We start from the raw sequence: 21,423 nt of genomic DNA, 5'->3' as shown, positions 1-21,423 counted from the left end.
GGTTAAGAAAAGGAACGGGAATAGCGATCAAGGGGTGAGGATCATCTAGATGCCGTGTGGTGATGAGAAGGGCAAGGGGGAAGAAAGGGGCAAAGAGACCCCACCCCACCCCGAGAGCTCCTTTCCTGGGACCCATTGGCAGGGGGCTGGATCCATGCAGTCCAGCTGCAAGGGGGCCCCCAAGACCGGCAGGGTTTCCATGGTGTCATCTGCCCTCAAGGCATCTCTGCACACACCAATGTTTGTCCCCTGAGGACCAAGAGAATCTCAGCTTCCCTGCACTCCTTTTTTTAGGCCCCCGTGGTTCCATGGGGGATCAAGCACTGGACCTTCGAGGCGATTCATAAACCTCTCCGGAAAGATACCGTATTTTTCGCCCCATAAGACGCACGTGACCATAAGATGCACCTAGTTTTTAGAGGGGGAATGCAAGAAAAAAAAGATTCTTAAAAGGGAGCGCTGAGCAGAGCCTGTAGGCATCCCAGCTTCTGCTCAGCGCTCGCTTTAAAGAGCTTTGTGGAGCGTCTGTGCAGCTCTTGGGGGCTTTTCCCCGAAGAGGGAGAAGGGAAAAGCCCCCAAGAGCCGCACACACACTCCGCACAGCTCTTTAAAGGGAACACAGCTCTTGGGGGCTTTTTGGGGAGGTGGGGGAAGGGACTGAGGGGCTACGCCAGAAGCTAGAACAGCGAGAGGGAGCACTGCTTTCGCTGCTCAGCGATCCCTCTTGCTCTTCTGGCTTCTGGGATAGCTGCGCAGCCTGCATTCGCTCCATAAGACGCACACACATTTCCCCTTACTTTTTAATAGGGAAAAAGTGTGTTTTATAGAGCGAAAAATACAGTACCATGTAATGCTTCTTTCCCCATCTGCCAGGAGCCTATGCTCTGTTTGGGGTTCCCCATTCTGCATCCCCAGGTTCCTCAAAGGTCTTGGGGAAGGAAACTGAGGCAGGCTTAGCCATTGTGGCAGAAAGAGCTTGCGAGGTTTTTCTTCCAAGGGCCCTGCAGGAGATTCGGGGGGGGGGGGGGGCTGTCTCTTCCTCAGGCCATTGCAGCACCCAGCAGGCCTAAAAAAGAAAGAAGACACTGTCATTCCCAAGAGCTCCCTCTATTTCTTGCCTGGGACCCCAGTTCCCCAGAGCCCCCCCACTGGGCTGCAGTGGCCCCCTGAGACCTGGAGGGATTACATACCCTCCAACATTTCTCCGATGAAAATAGGGATGTCCCATTTCCTAATGATAACTTTACTATTTATACCCCACCTATTTTACTGGGTTGCTGCAGCCACTCTGGGTGGCTTCCAACATCTATAAAAACAATACAGCATAAAACATTTTAAAAATTCCCTATACAGGATGCTGGTGATTAGGCAATCTCCAGCAATATCTCTTGAGCTTTGAGGAGAAGAAATCACTATGATTATGATCATTATAAGTGGAAGACGGTTCAAGACCTCAATAACTTTCTAGCCTCTCGTCTGGCTCAAGCGGCAGGTGCAGAGCTGGAGAAAAACATGTTTGCAATATGTTTCTCCAAAGTTTGGCATAGGTCAATGTTTGTGTTTGGAAGGGGGAAGTTTGAACAAGGGTCCAACTAGAAAAGCGGTTCTCCACCTGGGGGTCCCCAGATGTGGTTGGACTACAACCCTGAGCTCTGGCCTTGCTAGCTAGGGGTGGTGGGAGTTGTAGTCCAACAACATCTGAGGACCCACAAGTTGAGAAAGGCTGAACTAGAACAACACTGCATCTCACGGTTGCAAATGTGACAAGCAGGACAGGAGCCTCCCCAGAGCTGCTCACAATTTCTCACGGGGCTGGGGGGTTGTTAAAGCTTTAAAAGGCTCCTAACCAAGATGGCTGTGCTCTGCCTCCCCAGGGCAGAAGTCTGTTGCACTCAGGTCCAGCCAGGACTCTCAGCTGAGGCATCGGTTGGCCACTGTGAGCACAGGGTGCAGGATGATGAGGGGCCATTGGCCTAATCCAGCAAGCTGGCTCTTCTTAGTGTTACTGTGTTTTGATTTCACAATTGTGCTGTGTTTTGCTACCATGAACGCCTTTTAGAAGATAGAAATGTGAAGAAGAATATAGAATTGCCTTGAGATAAATTAGGCCGGTAGGATCATGGTCTCCACTTCCTTGAGGTAGGAGGACTCTAGGCTGCGCTTCAAAGCAGTTGAAAAGAATGTGTTTGCTAAGAGTCTTGCGGACCTGTTCAGGAAAGGTTCCAACTGGAACTTGAGGGGGAGAGAGACATTGTGGACGACAGAAGAGCACCTGGCGCAGGGGAGAACAGCTGCATGGATGCACAGGAAACTGAGGAGGTGCTCCAGAAACCGGCTAAAGGGCAGGAAATGTCAGGCACCCGAGGTTCCAATCCCCCACAGTAGGTTGCCAGAAACAAATAAGAGAGTGAAAGTTCTTTCCAATGCTTTTATTGAGTAATTCACACAGAGAGGCTTAGAAACACAGCTGCTGGGAGTAATGGCGTTGCTCCGAATGAGTCTCCACCCCTCCCCATTCTCCCACTATGCATCATCACTACGGTTGCTGAGATGTGTCCTCTGTCTCTGAGCTCTCTGCTCCACTACTTTCAATGCCTGCCGGGTTCTGGGGAGGGGGGTCTGGAATGCTTTCTAAAGACACTGTGTCTGTTAGCTGCCCCCCTCTTCTTCTTCCTCCTCTCCCATTATTTCCCAACTTTCCGCCTCATCTGCCTCTGAGCTGTGATCGCCCTCAAACTCTTGTAATCCTGAACTGTCTTCTGCTTCTCTGGAAGGTTCAGTCTGAGGAGTCGGTCTCCACCATCCCTCCCTTCCCCGCCCCTGCCCAGTCCCTGACACACTCTTTTAAAAAACTTGAGTGTTTTGCGGACCTTGAGCCATCTTTGCAACTCTTTCAGCTGCTCAAGGCCAGGAGACAGGAGAAAGAACCTGAGAGGCTGGAACTGAAGCAAGCAGGACTTTCTGTAACCACGAAGCTCACCCCATGTAGAGCTCACACAGTTCTGTACTCTGGATTCTCTGGAACATGTAGTTCTAGAACATCCAGTATTGAGACTGGATTGAGGAAGAAGAAAGAAACAGTGGGGTCACTCAGAGGAGAAGATGGTGAAATGCAAACAGGGGACACAGAAAGGGCTGAACTCCTCAATGCCTTCTTTGCCTCAGTCTTCTCCGATAAAGAAAACAATGCCCGACCTGAAGAATTTGGAGGAAATGATTCAGCAGAGGAAACACAGCCCAGAATAACTAAGGAGATAGTACAAGAATACTTGGCTAGTTTAGATGTATTCAAGTCTCCAGGGCCAGATGAACTGCATCCAAGAGTATTAAAAGAACTGGCAGATGTGATCTCAGAACCACTGGCAGTCATCTTTGAGAATTCCTGGAGAACTTGGTTATTAGTCAAAAGGTGTAAAATTAAAAGATTGAATATTTTAAGATACCAAGGAGATCAAGATATATTAAGATATCAAAATTAAGATAAAGATCAGTTAAGACAGAGGGAAGGGATTTGCTGATCAAATATATGAATTGGAATACAGTGAGGGGAGGTGTGGGGAAGTCTGGGAAATAAGTAAACGCAAGAAATATTATGAAGATGGAATTGTTTTTATTTTTCTTTTCTTCTTTGCTGTTTTTTGTTGTTTTGTATTTCTGTAACTTTGTATTTTTCTGTTATTTCTTGTTTCTTTTTCTATGTAAAAACTTTAATAAAATATTATATATATAAAAAAGAGAGAATTCCTGGAGAACAGGTGAAGTCCCGGCAGACTGGAGGAGGGCAAATGTTGTCCCTATTTTCAAAAAGGGGGAAAGAGAGGACCCAAATAATTATCGCCGAGTCAGTCTGACATCAATACCAGGGAAGATTCTGGAGCAGATCATTAAGCAAACAGTCTGTGAGCACCTAGAAAGGAATGCTGTGATCACCAATAGTCAGCATGGATTTCTGAAAAATAAGTCATGTCAGACTAACTTGATCTCGTTTTTTGACAGAATTACAAGCCTGGTAGATGAAGGGAACGCAGTGGATGTAGTCTACCTTGATTTCAGCAAGGCATTTGACAAGGTGCCCCATGATATTCTTGTAAAGAAGCTGGTAAAATGCGGTCTTGACTATGCTACCACTCAGTGGATTTGTAACTGGCTGACTGACCGGACCCAAAGGGTGCTCATCAATGGTTCCTCTTCATCCTGGAGAAGAGTGACTAGTGGGGTGCCACAGGGTTCTGTCTTGGGCCCGGTCTGATTCAACATCTTTATCAATGACTTGGAGGATGGACTCAAGGGCATCCTGATCAAATTTGCAGATGACACCAAACTGGGAGGGGTGGCTAACACCCCAGAGGACAGGATCACACTTCAAAACGACCTTGACAGATTAGAGAACTGGGCCAAAACAAACAAGATGAATTTTAACAGGGAGAAATGTAAAGTATTGCACTTGGGCAAAAAAAAATGAGAGGCACAAATACAAGATGGGTGACACCTGGCTTGAGAGCAGTACATGTGAAAAGGATCTAGGAGTCTTGGTTGACCACAAACTTGACATGAGCCAACAGTGTGACGCGGCAGCTAAAAAAGCCAATGCAATTCTGGGCTGCATCTATAGGAGTATAGCATCTAGATCAAGGGAAGTAATATTGCCACTGTATTCTGCTCTGGTCAGACCTCACTTGGAGTTCTGTGTCCAGTTCTGGGCACCACAGTTCAAGAAGGACACTGACAAACTGGAACGTGTCCAGAGGAGGGCAACCAAAATGGTCAAAGGCCTGGAAACGATGCCTTATGAGGAACGGCTAAGGGAGCTGGGCATGTTTAGCCTGGAGAAGAGGAGGTTAAGGGGTGATATGATAGCCATGTTCAAATATATAAAAGGATGTCACATAGAGGAGGGAGTGACGAGGACCAGCTCATCATCCGCAATGAAACAGTCTCACACACCAAGATGGATTGAAGGGATCTCACAGCCTCATAAGCTGTTGCCCGCATTTATTGTGTACAGCAAAGCATACAACATTGTATCAGCTAGCAGACAAAAGACAGTACGGTACATCATGCCACCCTCAGGCTATGTTACGTGGACCAATCGCTGAAATAGCATGAGCTGTTTACACGCTGTCCATGCTCCAAGCAGCTTCTTACTTGACCCTGTAAGAAACTTCCGCCCATGCCCTAACCATTTCCCTACATGCCCTCTTTTCTTATTTATTTAAGCACAATTGAATACAACTTTAATCAGCATCATACACTGAATTTGCCAAGCGTTTATATTGTGCCACATAAATCCTTCTATTCAGTCCAGTGGCTGGACGCGATCTATTCCACCATGCACTACATTGAGCAAGCAAAGAAGGCAAGCGTTGAGTGCAACAACAGAGAATTATAAATCCAACAATTAATGCAATTATAATCAACAAAGTTTTTCTTAAATTTGTTGTTTTCTGCTGCTCCAGAGAAGCGGACACGGAGCAATGGATCCAAACTACAAGAAAGAAGATTCCACCTAAACATTAGGAAGAACTTCCTGACAGTAAGAGCTGTTCGACAGTGGAATTTGCTGCCAAGGAGTGTGGTGGAGTCTCCTTCTTTGGAGGTCTTTAAGCAGAGGCTTGACAACCATATGTCAGGAGTGCTCTGATGGTGTTTCCTGCTTGGCAGGGGGTTGGACTCCATGGCCCTTGTGGTCTCTTCCAACTCTATGATTCTATGATTCTATGAAATTTTCCATTGCCTAGCAACTTGTTTAAGACTGTTTTCATGTTTCTTCTAGAATATTCCAACATTGGCCTCACTCTTCCCACCTTCCTGATTTAAGTCCAAGGAGCTTGTAGTCATAGCAGTTATTATAGGTTCATTTTCATCATTCATGATTTATGCTAAATTAAGAGAGATTTATATCGATGGAACGTTAATCCAAAAACAACTATGTGTGTTTCCTTTCTGCAGTGCTGGGTAGAATCATCATGGAATAATATACAAATCTGACGACATCTTAAGTCCTTGTGGTCAGGTGCTCCTTTGTATTCAGATCAGGCCTCAGCGCAATAATGTAGCACTTGGGGAGGAAGATGCAGCCCAGGAGCCCAGCACTGGAGGCCAACATAGAGAAGATCTGCACGGCCACCATGTACTTGCCCTTGGTGCTCAGGTAGGTGGGCACAAAAGACACCCAAACACTGCAGAAGACCAGCATGCTGAAGGTGATCAGCTTGGCTTCGTTGAAGGAGCCAGGCAGCTTCCTGGCTAGGAAAGCCACCGTGAAGCAGATGGCAGCCAGGAAGCCCAGGTAGCCGAGGGCAACATAAAACATGGCCACAGAACCTTCGTTGCATTGCAAGATGATCTCTTCCGCCTGGGAGTGCATGTCGGGCTCTGGAAATGGGGGAGAAGAGCCCAGCCAGATGGTGCAGATGAGAACTTGCACACCAGAACAGGAGATGACAATGGAGTTGGCCAGAGTCTTCCCTAGCCATCTCCTCACCCTGTTCCCTGGCCTTGTGGCCAGGAAGGCCAGCACCACCGTGATGGTCTTGGCCAAGAGAGAAGAAACAGCAATGGAGAAGATGATGCTGAAGGCCGTTTGTCGGAGAAGGCAGGTCGCTATTCTTGGTTGCCCAATGAAGAGGAAGGAGGACAAGCAGGAAAGCAGAAGGGAGACGAGCAGGATGTAGGAGAGGTCCCGGTTGTTGGCTTTGACTATTGGGGTTTCTTTGTATTTAATGAAGATTCCTAACACAATGCCTGCTGTAGAAGATAAGAAGAGGACAATGGAAGCTAAGGTGATCCCCAGATGGTCTTCATAAGCCAGGAAGGTGATAATCTTGGAGACACATCGATCTCTGTCCTTGTTTGGATGCTGATCTTCTGGGCATTTGGTGCAACGTTCTGCATCTGAGGAAGAGGAAAAGAGCGGCTTCAGCATCCCTTACATCCATGACCACCTGCCCTCAGGTAATAAGAATGTGTAAAGAGTGGCAAGCAATTCTTTGTTCCCTTTTTGCAAAGGGCAAGAATGCTTCCTCTCTTGTAATCCTTCTCACCCACCTTCTTGGTTGGACATGGTTCCTTCCGCACAAGGATCACAAGCTTAGCAGCAAACAGGCTTTCCTTCTGGAACCACCTTTGCAAATCCAGGTTGACATATTTTGCTACACCTGGAACGAGGCACGGCCTAACCATGAAGATAAGAAGGTGCATGGAGAATAAAAAAAAAATATAAGGGGGGGGGGGAGAAGATGCATTGTGGAGAAAGTGTTAGGGGTATTTGTGTGTCTGGATTTCACCCAGCAGGATCTCTTGTCCCCCTGACCTCATCCACTTTCTGCATAGAAGCACCATTCTCCAGCCCTGACCCTGAGTTCCAGCTCCGAGGGCCTTCTGACGGTTCCCTCCCTGTGAGAAGTGAGGTTACAAGGAACCAGGCAGAGGGCCTTCTCGGTGGTGGCGCCATCCCTGTGGAACAACCTCCCATAAGATGTCAGGGAAATAAATAACTAGCTGACATTTAGAAGGCAGCCTGGTACAGAGAAGTATTAAATATTTGAGGTTTTATTGTACCAATTGGCTGTTTAGATCTCTAATGTGGTTTTGCCAAACTTAGGATTCTCCCACACGCCGGGATGTAAGACTTGGGGGGTTACAAAAAACCAGCCTCCTTTGATGCTGGGGTGTGTGGAAGGTGTGGGAAGGAGAGAGAGAGAGGAAGGGAGAAGAGAAGAGAGCTGGGTGCTGCTGGCTTTCCTCCCCAGGTGGACTGAGAGGGACCTGGCTGGGAAACATAGTCTGCCTTTTCTCAGGATGCCTGGGCGCTAGCGTATTCTTGAGCCTCCAGATTCCTCTCCTCTCTGAGCTGCTGTGGCAAGAAGGAGCAGCGCTGGCAGCTGAAACTGGGTGGAAAGGACACCACTGGTCCCCCTTCTAAGGTCGTTTCGCAAAAGAGGCTCCAGGAAGAGGATGAGCAGGATCTCCTAGCCTTCTTCCTCGGTAACATCCCCTACCTTGTGAAACTTCTCAGGCCACTCAATGGCTTCTGGGTTGATGGTGAACTTGATGCCAGTAGATGCCTCTCTACTTGTACTGCCAATCTTCACTAGAGCACGAGACTCATTGGGAAACATCACCCAATTCATAATATCAAAGTCAGGCGGCAGCTCCCAATTCTCATCCAAACATATTGTGCCCCTGGAAGTATTCAAACACTGGATTTCTTGTAAGAAAAAGTGTAGCTGGAATGACAGGGAAAACAGCAGCATTTCATTGTTCCTCATTGGAGCAAGGGGCTCTCCAAAATAAGATTAATGCAAAAGACAATAAAATCACCTGCCATGGCTGAAGCCTTCCCTGTTCCCATTGGGCCCCTTCTCCCACCATCAGCACCCGCCGTGGTCTAGATGAAAACGCAGCATTTAAGGCCTGGGCTGCAGCTTGAACATTGATGTAAGTGCCATAGCTGTCTGCAGACAGGACTCTCTCAATCTCCCCTTGGGGCAAAGCCCCCCGTTCCTCCATCTCTCTGCATCTTATCCAGCCTTTTGGGGATAAAACATGCTTTGCATATGAACAGTGAAATGCTTCATCCAAAAAATGGATAAGAAGACTGGACAGGGATTCATCGTAACCACGTTTGGTGCTCCTTATTCTGGTCTTAATTGCAAAAGACAGAGAGCCATGAATGTGCTGGAAGAGTGTAGGAGGGAAAGTCAAGCCAGTGCTGATGCCCAGGAAAGCTGTTGTGATCCAGACTTTCCCACCTATTTCCTCCTCATAATCCGTACATATTTCTATTATTGATAATATTTCCACTGTATCAGTTACATAGCAAACAAATACCCCAACTTGTCTCCATCTGGAAAAAGATTCACTTGGGTTCAGCAGTGGAATTAAATCCTCTTCTGCAAATATTTTTGACAAGGCAATGCAGATGCCTCTTCTGATCATCAGAGGTGTCATAATGCTCTCAAACCTTTCTCCACCATCATGGTTTACAGCTAAGAGACCAATCCAGTTCCATCCAAAATGGAGGAGTAACTCGACGATCCCTTGGTAATGACTTTCCTCTTTGGGGAGCATCTGGTAGATGAAAGGGAACTGTGTTTTATCTTCAAGAACCTGGGCTCTGAAGCCATAACTGAGCTGGTGAGGAAAGGAAAGAGTAATTGTTTTGCTTTCAGGAAGGAGTAGATAATTAGTAATCTGAAATGATTAATATCTAACCACGGTTGTGCTGGTGGGGAGTTTTATTCCGAAACATCTGGTGGTGTCAGGAACTGTTCAGATGAGAAGAAGAGGTGGAGACCCTCAAGAGTCTTCCAGGGAGGGGGCAGAGGAAGACAGCATGGAGCCAGGTTCGTGGGGGTGGGAAAAGGACCCAGCCCAGAAGAAGAAAAGAGCTGGGGAATGTTGGGAGGTGAGGAGCAAGGGCAAGGTGGCAGATTCACCAGCCCTGAAGAGAGGCAGGAGTCAGATGCAGTGGAGACAAGATCAGAGCCAGTTGAGACTAGGTCCCATGGGAGCCTGCTAGATCTTCCTCCTTCCTCTAAAACCCGGCGTTTCACCCACATCACAGAGCGGAAAACGAGCCAGAGGCAGAAGGGGTCCCTTGGCCGCCACCGTAGGCAGCAGGAGGGGTCTGATATGCAAGCTGGGGCAAGGAGGAGGGGGCACACTGGCCAACAGCTCCAGCCGGGAGGGAACATACTTTGTGGTTCTCTTGTCTGTTTTGGTTGATACTAAGAAGTGAAGGGATAAAGATGCTCTCTGCCTGCCTGGTTCCCCTTGCCAGTCCTTTGCCTGTCAGCTCCCTCCCTGTCAGGCGGGGGCCAAGTAGGAAAAGGCTCAGCACATTCAAAAAAGAGTGTTGGATATCATTCCATTTATTATATTTCTGTGCTGCTTTTCATTCACAAAAATCACAAAGCGGCTCATGAACAGCAAAAACGTAATAGAACATCACAAATGCAACATAATTAATATAGAATAATTTACAAATCATCAGTAAAACAAGTACGTTCTATAAGACACTCTTAACAAAACAACAGTACAATTTCAACAAAAGTAACATTATATGATTAACAAAATACCGCAGTATGTATAATCTATGGAACAATATTAATACCCTTAACAAACCAGCAACCAGAAATGAACCGAGCACTCTTGAATTCATGCACCCAGTCTCCCCACCGCAGGACTCATGATCTTTCTCTCGATTCAGTTCACTAAAAGACACATGCAGATAATGTCCATGGCTGTAGCTCAGGGCTGGAAGGTGGGGCAAGGCAGGTGGGAGAAGCCTTGGCCTGATGACCAGCACATAGCTCAGGGTTTCCCCCCTTAACGCCCCCCAGGAGAAAGTAGAGTTTCCTCCTGTGTCCCTCCCTGCCCTCTGTCCCATTCATACCTGTGGGATTTTGTAGATGCCTGACATGGTGGAAATCTCCTTTGAGATGTCAGAATCACTCCTTCCAAGAACAGCCAGAAGGGGATTCTCTTCTCCGCAGCGATAATTGGGAATATTTCTTCCGCTGCCTGCAAGCAGCTCTAGCATGGCATCTGAAGTTATCCTGGCAACAAAATAGTTCTCATAGAGGTTGTAGCCAAGGGTGGTGTTGGGTAAGAGCCTGAGATCCCGGTTGATCTCCTGCATGGTGAACAGGAAGGCGAAGATGTTCCAGTAGAACTTAGATGCGTCGCTGCAATGAATGGACCAATTTAAAAGACTGAAACCCTCTTCACAGGTGAATGATAACAAAATATTATCCACAAAGATTAGTCTCTGTTAAATTATCTTATTGCATTTATATCCATTCATTTTCTACCCATTATACAATACAGTTTTGAAGTTTTGTTCTCCAATCCAGGAGTGTAGAGGTACTCCGGACAATAAAACAGAGTAAGAAAATGAATCTCCCTCCCCCCAAATTTGTGAAATAGTGGGAAGTTGCTGCAAATGTTTTGCCTCTGCTTTTGCCTCAGGGGTTTGGCTCCTTCAAAGGGGGGCTGTACACATTCCCCAGCTCTTATTCAGAAGGAAAATGGGGGTCAAGTAGGGGGGTGTTTTGTCCAGGGTGACCAGTGGGTTAGTTAGGAGCAATTTGAGTCCAGGACCTCAAAACATCTTTACTTAGAAGGAGGATGAGAGAGGAGGAACAGAAGAATTGCTCATGTTTAAGAGATCTGACTCCATAGCATGGCAGTCTCCTGGCTTTTATTGTTTTATTTCCTCCTTTGTAGAAAGCATACCTTTCTCTCTCTCCAGCCAACAAACGTCACCCAGAGGATCTTAACATTTCATTCTCAAAACTGCTGCATCCCTTAAAAGCAATTCTGACTAGGCAGTTTATAAATTTTACAAACAGAATAGTAATAAATCAAATCTTGGCACCTTGGAAACTGCCTGAGTCTCATGCCAGCCTCACCTCCTTCCTGCAGGTGGGAAACTTCAGGGGATCCCTTTGATCCCTGACCAGATTCTCTTGCATTCTTGTGTCACCAACCTCCAAAAGCAACCCAGTAGCATGAGAATGAGAGTGTTTTACTTGGGAAGATGCAAGGAACTGGGAGAGGCTTTGGGAGAAATCTTTTCCTGGACTCCAACTCCCATCATCCCCAACCATCAAGGCCAAGGGTCAGGCAGGCAAGAGGGGGTTGTAATCCAGTGATCTCTGGAGGACCCCAGACTCCACAATCTTGAGAAAGGGGCTCTCTCCTTCAGAGATAGGGACCAGGGGCCCTTAAGGACTTTGACATCCCTCTGTAAAGAATTACTTACTCCACAATCCTGGTGAAGGGTGTCTGGGAAAAGACATAGGGATCATATTCTCGAAAATATTTTGGAGATATGATCCCACCAATGAGAAAGTCTCCAGGCCGGAAGTAATTGTGAGCATCAGTTTGATCTCTGATCAGATTCAAGGGGCATTTTGCCTTCTGCTTCACACAGACTCCTTGGGAGCAAATTAGCAGCAGGAGCAGCAGGGCTCTCATCCTGGCTCTGCCTCCTTCACATCTGCTACGTGTGGCTCCTCTTCCTTCCTGACCCAGCCAAGCAGGAGAATCACAAGACTCTTGCAAGACCAAAGCTGCAGTGGCTTTCCTGGGGTGGGGTGGGGGGCTCAGCTCTGGCTTCCCTCTCCCCCCCAGCCCTTCACCTGCTCCAGTCTTCACTCAGTCTGTCTCCAACACAGGAAATACTATCTGCAAGAACTTTTTCTTTTTCACTCACGGTACAATTTATAATGCCATGCTGTTGGTGCTTCTGATGCAACCTCCAGAAATATCTCTTGAGCTTTTAGAAGATGAAATCATTATGATTTTGTTAATTATAAGTGGAAGAAATCTCACCTAGATAACTTTCTGGCGTCTTGAATCCTCAAGCGGCAACTGCAGAGCTGGAGGAAAACATGTTTGCAATGCTGCTCTAACATTTGCCATAAATCAATAGGGGTGGGCAAGTTTGGCCTGAAATTTGTGCACAGGACCTCCGGAGAGAGACCTGCACCTGGATCCGACCAAAGGCCCAACTAGTCCAACACCCTGTAGCTCACAGTGGGAAACTAGAGAAGCAGGACCGAAGGGTCCCAAGGGAGCTGCTCACACCTTCTCAAAGAATTGGGGTGCTGAAAGCTTGAAAAGGCTACGAGGCTCCAAAGTCCTGCTCTGCCTCCACAGGGGAGAGGGCGGTTGTGCTCAGGTCCAGCCAGGGCTTTCGATGGAGACATTGGGTTGTCCACTGTGAGAACAGGATGAGGAATGGCAATGAGCCATTGGCCTAAATGAGCCATTGGACTCCTCCATCAGAAGCACTGTAAAGCATAATGCCCTGTGAACTTTCCTTCTAAAATTTGGCTGCCCAGATAAATTAGTGAACATCATTCGGCTCCTCTGTTATAATGACAGGAACAATAGCAGAAAACAATGGCTCTCAAAGTGAACCATTCACAGTGGGATCGGGTTGTGCTATTGCCCCAGCTCTATTCATTATTTTCATTTCTATGATCCTACACTTTATTGATCCTACCCCAGCAGAGTAGAAATCATATATGGAACAGATGGAAAGCTCTTCAATCTGAGCAGGCTGAAAGCAAAGAGTGAAGTTACCATAACTTCTGTCCTAGAGCTTCAGGATGCGGAGGACAAGTCGGTGTTTGCACGCTCAGAGGATGACCTCCAAACGATCCTAAATATCTTTGCAGAAGTTTACAAAAAGCTTGGCCTATCGCTCAACATAAAAAAAATCAAATGTTGCACAAACCAATACAAAATATCCCCTCTGCAGCGCCACAAATACAACTCAATGGTGTAATGTTGGAAAATGTCGATCACTTCTCCCACCTGGGCAGATACCTTTCCACAAGGGCCAACACTGATGCCAAAACCCAGCATCACCTGAACTCTGCGAGTGCGGCTTTCTCCCGATTGAAGTGCAGAGTGTTTGAGGACCAGGACATCCGCAGGGAAACCAAATGCTTGTTTACAAAGCTATTGTACTACCACCCTTGCTTTCTGCTTGTGAAACATGGACCACTTATAAATGCCATCTCCAACTCCTTGAAAGATTCCATCATCGGTGTCTTTGAAAATGTTACACATCACTTGGGAAGACAGTGTACTGGAAGAAGCAAAGATCACCAGTGTCGAAGCAATGATTCTTCAACATCAACTTTGTTGGACTGGTCATGTTGTTCGGATGCCTGATTTTCATCTTTCAAAGCGACTACTCTATTTCAAACTTAAAAATGGAAAGCATAATGCTGGTGGTTAACAATAAAGGCTTAAAGACTGTCTCAAGGCAAATCTAAAAAAAAATGTAGTATAAACACCGACAACTGGGAAACACTGGGCTGCAAGTACTATGACCAAAGGTGTCATAGGTGTCGTGGGTTTTGAAGACGCTCGAATTCAGGCCGAAAGACAGAAATGTGCTAAGAGGAACACATGCTTGGCAAATCCACGTGATCCACTCCTGCCCGGAAACCTGTGTTCCCACTGTGGAAGGACATGTGGATCCAGAATTGGCCTCCGCAGTCACTTACTGTTACAAGCATGTTCATGGAAGACCATCTTACTCATCTATGAGGGATTGCCAAAGAAGAAGAAGAAAGATCAGACTCATCATAGCCTGTTGGGAAACCCAGCTCCTTAGTGGAATGTGACCCAGGCTGAACAGATAAACTGCCAACCAAGTTTGAATGTTAAAGGGACATGTAAATTAGAACTGACATATGTCTGAAATTTCTCAGACATATCCAGAATTGGCATTCAGAAACAGAGTGCGGGTGGAAATTGCTAAAATGTCCAGGAAAATACAAACATATGGCAACCCTCACTGTGAGAAGCCAAGTAACAGGGAACCAGGCAGAGGGCCTTCTTGGTGGTGTCACCCGCCCTTTGGAACGCCCTCCCACCAGATGTCAAAAAGAAAAACTACCAGACCATTAGAAGACATCTGAAGGCAGCTCTGTTTAGGGAAGCTTTTAATGTTTAACAGGCCACTGTATTTTAATATTTTGTTGGAAGCCGCCCAGAGTGACTGGGGAAACCCAGCCAGATGGGTGGGGTATAAATAATAAATTATTAATATTATTATTACAACCCAGTTGCCCAGAGTCCTGTGGCCCCCCGAGACCTGGAGGGATTACATACCTCCAACATTTCTCCAGTGGAAATAGGGAAACCCAGCCAGATGGGCAGGGTATAAATAATAACAATAAAGTATGGGCGGCTCCCAACAGAATATTAAAAGCACAATAAAACATCAAACATTATCCCTAATGATCATTTTACTATTTATACCCCAGCCATCTTATTGGGTTTCCCCAGCCACTCTGGGTGGCTCAGGGGGTCAGATAACTCCATCCCCTCCAACATTTCTGCAATGAAAATAGGGACGTCTAAGGGAAAGTGGGACATTCCGGGATCAAATAAGAAACTGGGATGGCTTCTCTATATCAGGGACATCCCTGGAAAATGGGGACACTGGGAGGGTCTGGGATGAGGAGCGGGAGCGACTTCTCCTGCTGAACTACCACCTGAGTGGGAGGAACAGAGAAAGGGCTTCTGGGACCCCGAGTTCGAAGGGGAGTATCCAGCCTTGTCTTTCCCCTACACCTGAAGGTTGGGGGTCGGGGTCTAGCCAGGGCTTCTGCCCGGGTGAAGCCTCCCCAGGGGGCCCACTGAGGCTCCCAGCCTGGAAAGCCCGGCTGCATGGCTCTTCCCACTGAAGACGGGATCCCCTGTGGGTTTGCTGCTGTGCGGGAGAAAGAAATTCTGGAGGGGAACGGAGGAAGAGAATCCGCTGGACTACCAGGCACGTCCAGATCCCAATAGACTGTGATCTACTCACAGTATAAAAAAAACTGGCAGTGATCTACCCATTGTAAAACAAACAAACAAACAAAAAACTGACAGTGACCTACCCATTGAAAAAAATCTGGCAGTGATCTACCCATTGTAATAAAAAAAACTGGCAGTGAACTATGCATCGTAAAACCGAACAAAAACAAAACAAAAAACAAAACAAAACAAAACTGGCAGTGTTTTACCCATTGTTAAAAAAAATACTGGGAGTGATCTACCCATTGTAAAACAAACAAACAAACAAACAAACTGGCAGTGATCTACCTTTTTTTTGGAAGCGAAAGTTGTTGGGCTTTTTTTTGGAAAGGCAAAGTTGTAGAGCTTTTTAAAGGAAGCCAGAGTTGTTGAGATAATTTTCGGAAACTGAAGTTGTTGAGCTTTTTTTTTTTTTAATAAAACATTTTTTAAAAAAGATCGCTGAGGGGCCAGAGATCGTCCTGGATCTACCAGGAGTACCCCGAGATCTACCAGTAGATCGCACTCTGCCTGTTGGACATGCCTGATCCTTGGGGTCCCTTCCAGCTCTGCCGTTCTCTGATCCCTTTCAGGAGCTCAGCTTGAGTCCTCTCACAGGCTCTGTGATCCACCCGCAGCAGAGCCTTTTCCCTGCCCCAGGCAGATCCCTGGCCAGCCTCCGGCTTCAGACTCACAAAAAGCATTTCTACAAAACTATCATTGAGTAATCAGACAAAAACAAAACTTGTGAAGCTTACTTGGGAGCAAATTTACACGCCAAAACTCCTTGAAAGGGTTTGCACAGAACAAAGAGTAATGGGTGGCAAAAAGCCTGAGAGAGGGGGGAAACCATTTTAAAAGGAGACCAGAAGGTCTTGGCTAATCTGAGGGAAATGCCGTCTTTTAAGGACCCCGTGACCAAATAAACCCATTTGAAACCTGACCTCAGATAGACTATTGCTGCCCCTGGAAGTTCTCCTTTGGAGTGTGTATGGGCGCAAAGACGCACCCAGGGGTGCCCATCTGGGCCTTGGACCCCGGGGACAGAAAGCCCCCTTTCGGCCCTGGCTTGCCTTGTCTCTGGTGGGACAAAGGAAGCTGGTCTGGGGGGTTAAACTCCCCTGAGGGAACCCTCTGCCTCTGATGAGAAAAAAGCCCCATTATTATTATTATTATTATTATTATTATTATTATTATTATTATCATCCCTCTTAGGCCTCAGAGAGGGCCTTTCCCTCCTCGCTGCCTCTTCTGGTGCAGAACATGGAGGACCCCCCCCAGGCCTGGCATCTCCAAGGGTCTCGGCCTCCTCCATTGTGCCAACATGGCGAGGAGAGAGGTGCCCCCTGAGGCAAAGCCACCCTGGGCGCAGATGCCGAGGGAGGGTGGCCAGGCGACCAGACACCCCAGGAGCGCTGGCACCCAAAGGTGCCGCCATCATTCAGCCGGGAGGAGAGAGCACAGAGGAGCCACGAGGCCCGCAGGGGCCGCCATCACATCTCTAGAAGAAACAAAATGGCGTTTCCCGCCTTTTTCGGAAAAGGGCGGGAAAGGCCTCCTCCTGGCCCTGCCGCCTCCCTGGACTCCTCCTGGGCTGGCCTGGCCATGGGGGGAATCCAGCTGCCCCCCAAAATGGAGGGGAAAGAGAAACAGGGAGGGAAGGAAGGAGAAATGAAGGAGAAGCTGGGAGGAAGGGAGCAGCCAAGAGGGAAACTCAAGGAGAAAACTCCCTCAGGAAACCGGGCGAAGGAGAGGCCCAGGCTCAGGGGAGTGTTAGAATTCCTGCTCCATGTTTGCAGTCATGGGATTGTGGTCTTTCACATGATATTATATGTTTTGACTCCACAGAGTGGGAAGCGACAGAGACAGGATGTTTGTGTTCCTGTGTTCCGTGAAGTGGACTGTTGTCCTTTGATGCTAGAGAGAGAGGGAGCCATGTTGCAGTGCTCCCTGTGTGTTCATATGTAGATAAAGTAGATTAGCCAAAATGCTGAGTTGTTGAGGTCTGTCATGCGCATGATGTGCAAACTCTGCGGATCCCTGAGTGTGCCGATGTCTGTTGGCATCGGTTGCTGTGATGTTCAGGCAGAAGAAAGCTTATGAAGCTCCCGAATGATCGACCAGGAGGGAGGGAACATGCCAGTCAGGCAGGTGTCTCTGCCAGGGTCCTACTCGAGTGTAGGCTGAACTCCTGACAGGGAGCTCCTCACCAAACTGGCCCCCCAGGAAGGCTTTCTCCTTCTCAGACAGAGACACGAAGACCCCGCCATCCCGGGCTGCAGGTGGGAGAGCCTGCCTGCCCCCCTCAGGAAAAGCGGACACCTGGCATTGGACCGGGCAAATCTTTCGGAGACAACATTGGCGGGATCTCTTAGAGTTGGAGATGGCATTCAGAAGGGGTCCACGTTTCACAAGCAGACACTCAGGTTGGTAGTAGAATAGCTTGGTAAAGGTGCGTTGCGGTTTCCCTGCAAATGTCCTCAAACGCTCTGCGCTTCAGTCAGGGCCGGATTGAGGCTGGATGCGGCCCTCAGGAGCTCCTGAAGGGAAGGGGGCCCTTTTTATGTCCAGCTGTCCTTTGCCCACAACAAATTGCCGCTGTTTTTTTGTGTTGAATAGATGCTAGATGGTCATTGATGGACCTAATGCATGGGGAGGCGACCTAAGGCCCAGGGGCCGGATCCGGCCCAATTGCCTTCTCAGTCCAGCCTGCAGACAGTCCAGGAATCAGTGTGTTTTTACATGAGTAGAATGTTTCCTTTTATTGAAAATGCATCTCTTGGTTATTTGTGGGGCATAGGAATTCGTTCATTCCCCACCCAAAAAAAATATTGTCCGGCCCCCCACAAGGTCTGAGGGACAGTGGACCGGCCCCCTGCTGAAAAAGTTTGCTGACCCCTGGCCTAATGGGTATCTAAAGCACATCACAAAACATGTATTTTATCAAAATCATTGTTGAACTGAAATACAACTAAGAAGTATATTAAGAGTGACATACAATTAAGAAGAACTATATTAAGAGTCAAATATTATGAAGCTCTAACTTAAAATGATTTTTTTATTCATAACAAACTTAATAATGCAAACACATTGGCATTTGGCAATAACAAAAGTTCCTTTAGAAACACCATTTACAAAGACTCATCATCTAGTCTTTAGAACAGGCATCTCTAATCTTCGGCCCTCCAGATGTTTTGGACTCCAGTTCCCATCATCCCTGACGACTGGTCCTGTTAGCTAGGGATCATGGGAGTTGTAGGCCAAAACATCTGGAGGGCCGCAGGTTGGGGATGCCTGCTCTAGAAATTTGCTATATCATGAAACAATCATATGATGCAAACTACTAATAATTATAAAGAGCAGAATGTAGGCACCCTATATCTAGAAAGGAGCAAACCAGTGATATTTTAGGGAGCAGGCGGAGCCCATTACTTACCGTATTTTTTGCTCTATAAGACTCACTTTTTCCCCTCCTAAAAAGTAAGGGGAAATGTGTGTGCATCTTATGGAGTGAATGCAGGCTGCGCAGCTATCCCAGAAGCCAGAACAGCAAGAGGGATCGCTGCTTTCACTGTGCAGCGATCCCTCTTGCTGTTCTGGCTTCTGGGATTCAAATTAATTTTTTTCTTGTTTTCCTCTTCCAAAAACTAGGTGTGTCTTATGGTCTGGTGCGTCTTACAGAGTGAAAAATACGGTACATCATAGGAGCCTACACAACACCCAACACTGTTGCTGTATGTAGGTTTTATTACATTTGTTTTTTATCTTATATTTTGGAAATGTACATCCAGGTTTTTTCCTTTAAATTTTCTGAGTGGGGCCCTAAGCTATAGCTTGTTTATCTTATATGTAAATCCAGCACTGACTTCAATCGGGAGAAAGCTGCATTCGCAGAGCTCAGGTGGTGCTGGATTTCATAGAATCATAGAATCATAGAATCATAGAATCATAGAGTTGGAAGAGACCACAAGGGTCATCGAGTCCAACCCCCTGCCAAGCAGGAAACACCATCAGAGCACTCCTGACATATGGTTGTCAAGCCTCTGCTTAAAGACCTCCAAAGAAGGAGACTCCACCACACTCCTTGGCAGCAAATTCCACTGTCGAACAGCTCTTACTGTCAGGAAGTTCTTCCTAATGTTTAGGTGGAATCTTCTTTCTTGTAGTTTGTATCCATTGCTCCGTGTCCGCTTCTCTGGAGCAGCAGAAAACAACCTTTCTCCCTCCTCTATGTGACATCCTTTAATATATTTGAACATGGCTATCATATCACCCCTTAACCTCCTCTTCTCCAGGCTAAACATGCCCAGCTCCCTTAGCCGATCCTCATAAGGCATTGTTTCCAGGCCTTTGACCATTTTGGTTGCCCTCCTCTGTACACGTTCTAGTTTGTCAGTGTCCTTCTTGAACTGTGGTGCCCAGAACTGGACACAGTACTCCAGGTGAGGTCTGACCAGAGCAGAATACAGTGGCACTATAACTTCCCTTGATCTAGATGCTATACTCCTATTGATTTCAGCCTCAATGTCGGCCATTGTGAGAAGATAGCTGCCCAGGTAGGAGAAGTGATCAACATTTCCCAACGTTACACCATTGAGTTGGATTTGTGGTGGTGCAGAGGTGTTATTTTGTACTTGTTGGTGCAGCACTTTGGTTTTTTGGATGTTGAGTGATAGGCCAAGCTTTTCATAAGCTTCGGCAAATATATTTAGGATGGTTTGGAGGTCATCCTCTGAGCGTGCGCACACTACGTTGTCCTCCACATCCTGAAGCTCTAGGACGGAAGTTACTTTACTTTCTGCCTGCTCAGATTGAAGAGCTTTCCATCTGTTCCGCATATGATTTCTACTCCAGTGGGGAGGTTCTCTTCGACAAAGTGTAGGATCCTGGCAATGAAAATAGTAAATACAGTTGGGGCGATAACACAACCCTGTTTAACACCTGATCCCACTTTGAATGGTTCACTTTGAGAGCCATTGTTATCTGCGATTGTTGCTGTCATGTTATCATGGAGAAGCCGAATGATGTCCACAATTTATCTGGGCAGCCAATTTTCAGAAGGACAGTCCACAGGGCATTACGATTTACAATGTCAAAAGCCTTAGTCAGGTCAATAAATGCCATATACAGGGGTTGGTTTTGCTCTCTGCATTTTTCTTGAAGCTGTTGAGCAGTAAAAATCATGTCCACTGTCCCCCTAGAAGGCCGAAAACCATTTTGGGGTTCAGCAAGGCTTGCCTCGGGTATTGTTAGGAGACTATTTGCTAAGATCCTTGCAAGAATTTTGCTGGCCACAGCTAATAGAGAGATGCCTTGATAGTTTCCGCAATCACTTCTGTCACCTTTTTAAAAGAGATTGATAATTTTGGCATCCCTGAAATCTGCTGGGATCTTCTCTCTTCCAGATTTTTTTGATGAGCTTGTGAAGTTATTGTGTAAATTCAATTCCACCCACTTTGAAGACCTCAGCAGGTATCCCATCAGGTCCACTGGCTTTGTTGTTTTGCATTTGGTTAATAGCTGTGCACAACTCTCCCAGATTTGGAGATACTGCAAGCTCATCTCTAACTTGTTTTTGAGGAATTTGTGAGAGGACCTCAGCAGCTGCGTGGGAATTGCAGTTACAGAGATGTTGGTAATGTTCTTTCCAGCGCAGAGCAATAGCTTCTTTATCTTTATCCCAGGAGTAATAAATGATGCAAATATATAGAGCACATCTTCTCATGCCATTTCTGCATCCCAAAAAGAGCACAATAAGTTTGCGGGAATATCTGCAACATATTGTTCCTCATTAGTGGTCAGAATACGAGTTATTGGTTTGTGAATTGGCTTAAAGAGAAACCAAGGGGGAACAGGACAGAGCAGAGTTAGCGTATCAGTCAGAGTCCTTGTCCCTCTTCCGTTACCAAGGGAAGCATAGAAAGTGTGGGTCTGTGGATGGACAAGGGAGGGGCTGTTCAAAGCAAAGGTCATTGTTGGTCTTTGGATTCAAATGTAGATCCACCAGATTGAGCCCAATGCTGCTGGTGGGGCTAGCAGGTGGGAGTTCTGGAGACTTATTTCTTCTCTCACCCTGCTGTAAAGTGTATGCACTTAGTTATGCCAAAATCT

The 21,423-nt window shown here is 46.8% G+C and overlaps 3 protein-coding genes across 5 annotated transcripts in view; all 3 read right to left on the bottom strand.

Moving 5' to 3' along the window:
• The window catches only part of LOC310660898 (uncharacterized protein), a 561,482-nt gene that overhangs the window by 44,749 nt on the left and 495,310 nt on the right, over window positions 1–21,423 (bottom strand). The gene's annotated exons all lie outside the window — the stretch shown is intronic.
• On the bottom strand, window positions 5,726–8,249 carry LOC310661020 (vomeronasal type-2 receptor 26-like). Of its 3 annotated transcripts, XM_083406749.1 has the most exons (3): window positions 8,001–8,249; window positions 7,048–7,157; window positions 5,726–6,894 (listed from the first exon to the last, which is right to left on the bottom strand). In XM_083406749.1, exons 2-3 carry the CDS (start codon window positions 7,061–7,063, stop codon window positions 5,996–5,998), a joined length of 915 nt encoding a protein of 304 aa, XP_083262875.1. In that variant the 5' UTR covers window positions 7,064–7,157; window positions 8,001–8,249; the 3' UTR covers window positions 5,726–5,995. The 3 variants fall into 3 exon arrangements, with proteins under 3 accessions (XP_083262875.1, XP_083262874.1, XP_083262873.1); XM_083406748.1 differs by having other exon boundaries at window positions 5,726–7,174; XM_083406747.1 differs by having other exon boundaries at window positions 5,726–7,157.
• On the bottom strand, window positions 7,971–10,618 carry LOC310661362 (vomeronasal type-2 receptor 26-like; the record flags this gene model as incomplete). Its single annotated transcript, XM_083407211.1, has 3 exons — window positions 10,400–10,618; window positions 8,323–9,135; window positions 7,971–8,228 (listed from the first exon to the last, which is right to left on the bottom strand). The coding sequence occupies exons 1-3, from the start codon at window positions 10,544–10,546 to the stop codon at window positions 7,971–7,973; spliced, it is 1,218 nt and encodes a 405-aa protein (XP_083263337.1). The 5' UTR covers window positions 10,547–10,618.

This window comes from Podarcis tiliguerta (assembly GCF_965153285.1).
Source record: "Podarcis tiliguerta genome assembly, chromosome: 12".
Taxonomy (NCBI): domain Eukaryota; kingdom Metazoa; phylum Chordata; class Lepidosauria; order Squamata; family Lacertidae; genus Podarcis; species Podarcis tiliguerta.
The sequence above is the reverse complement of the archived record's forward strand: the minus strand, read 5'-3'. Positions and strand labels throughout refer to the sequence as shown.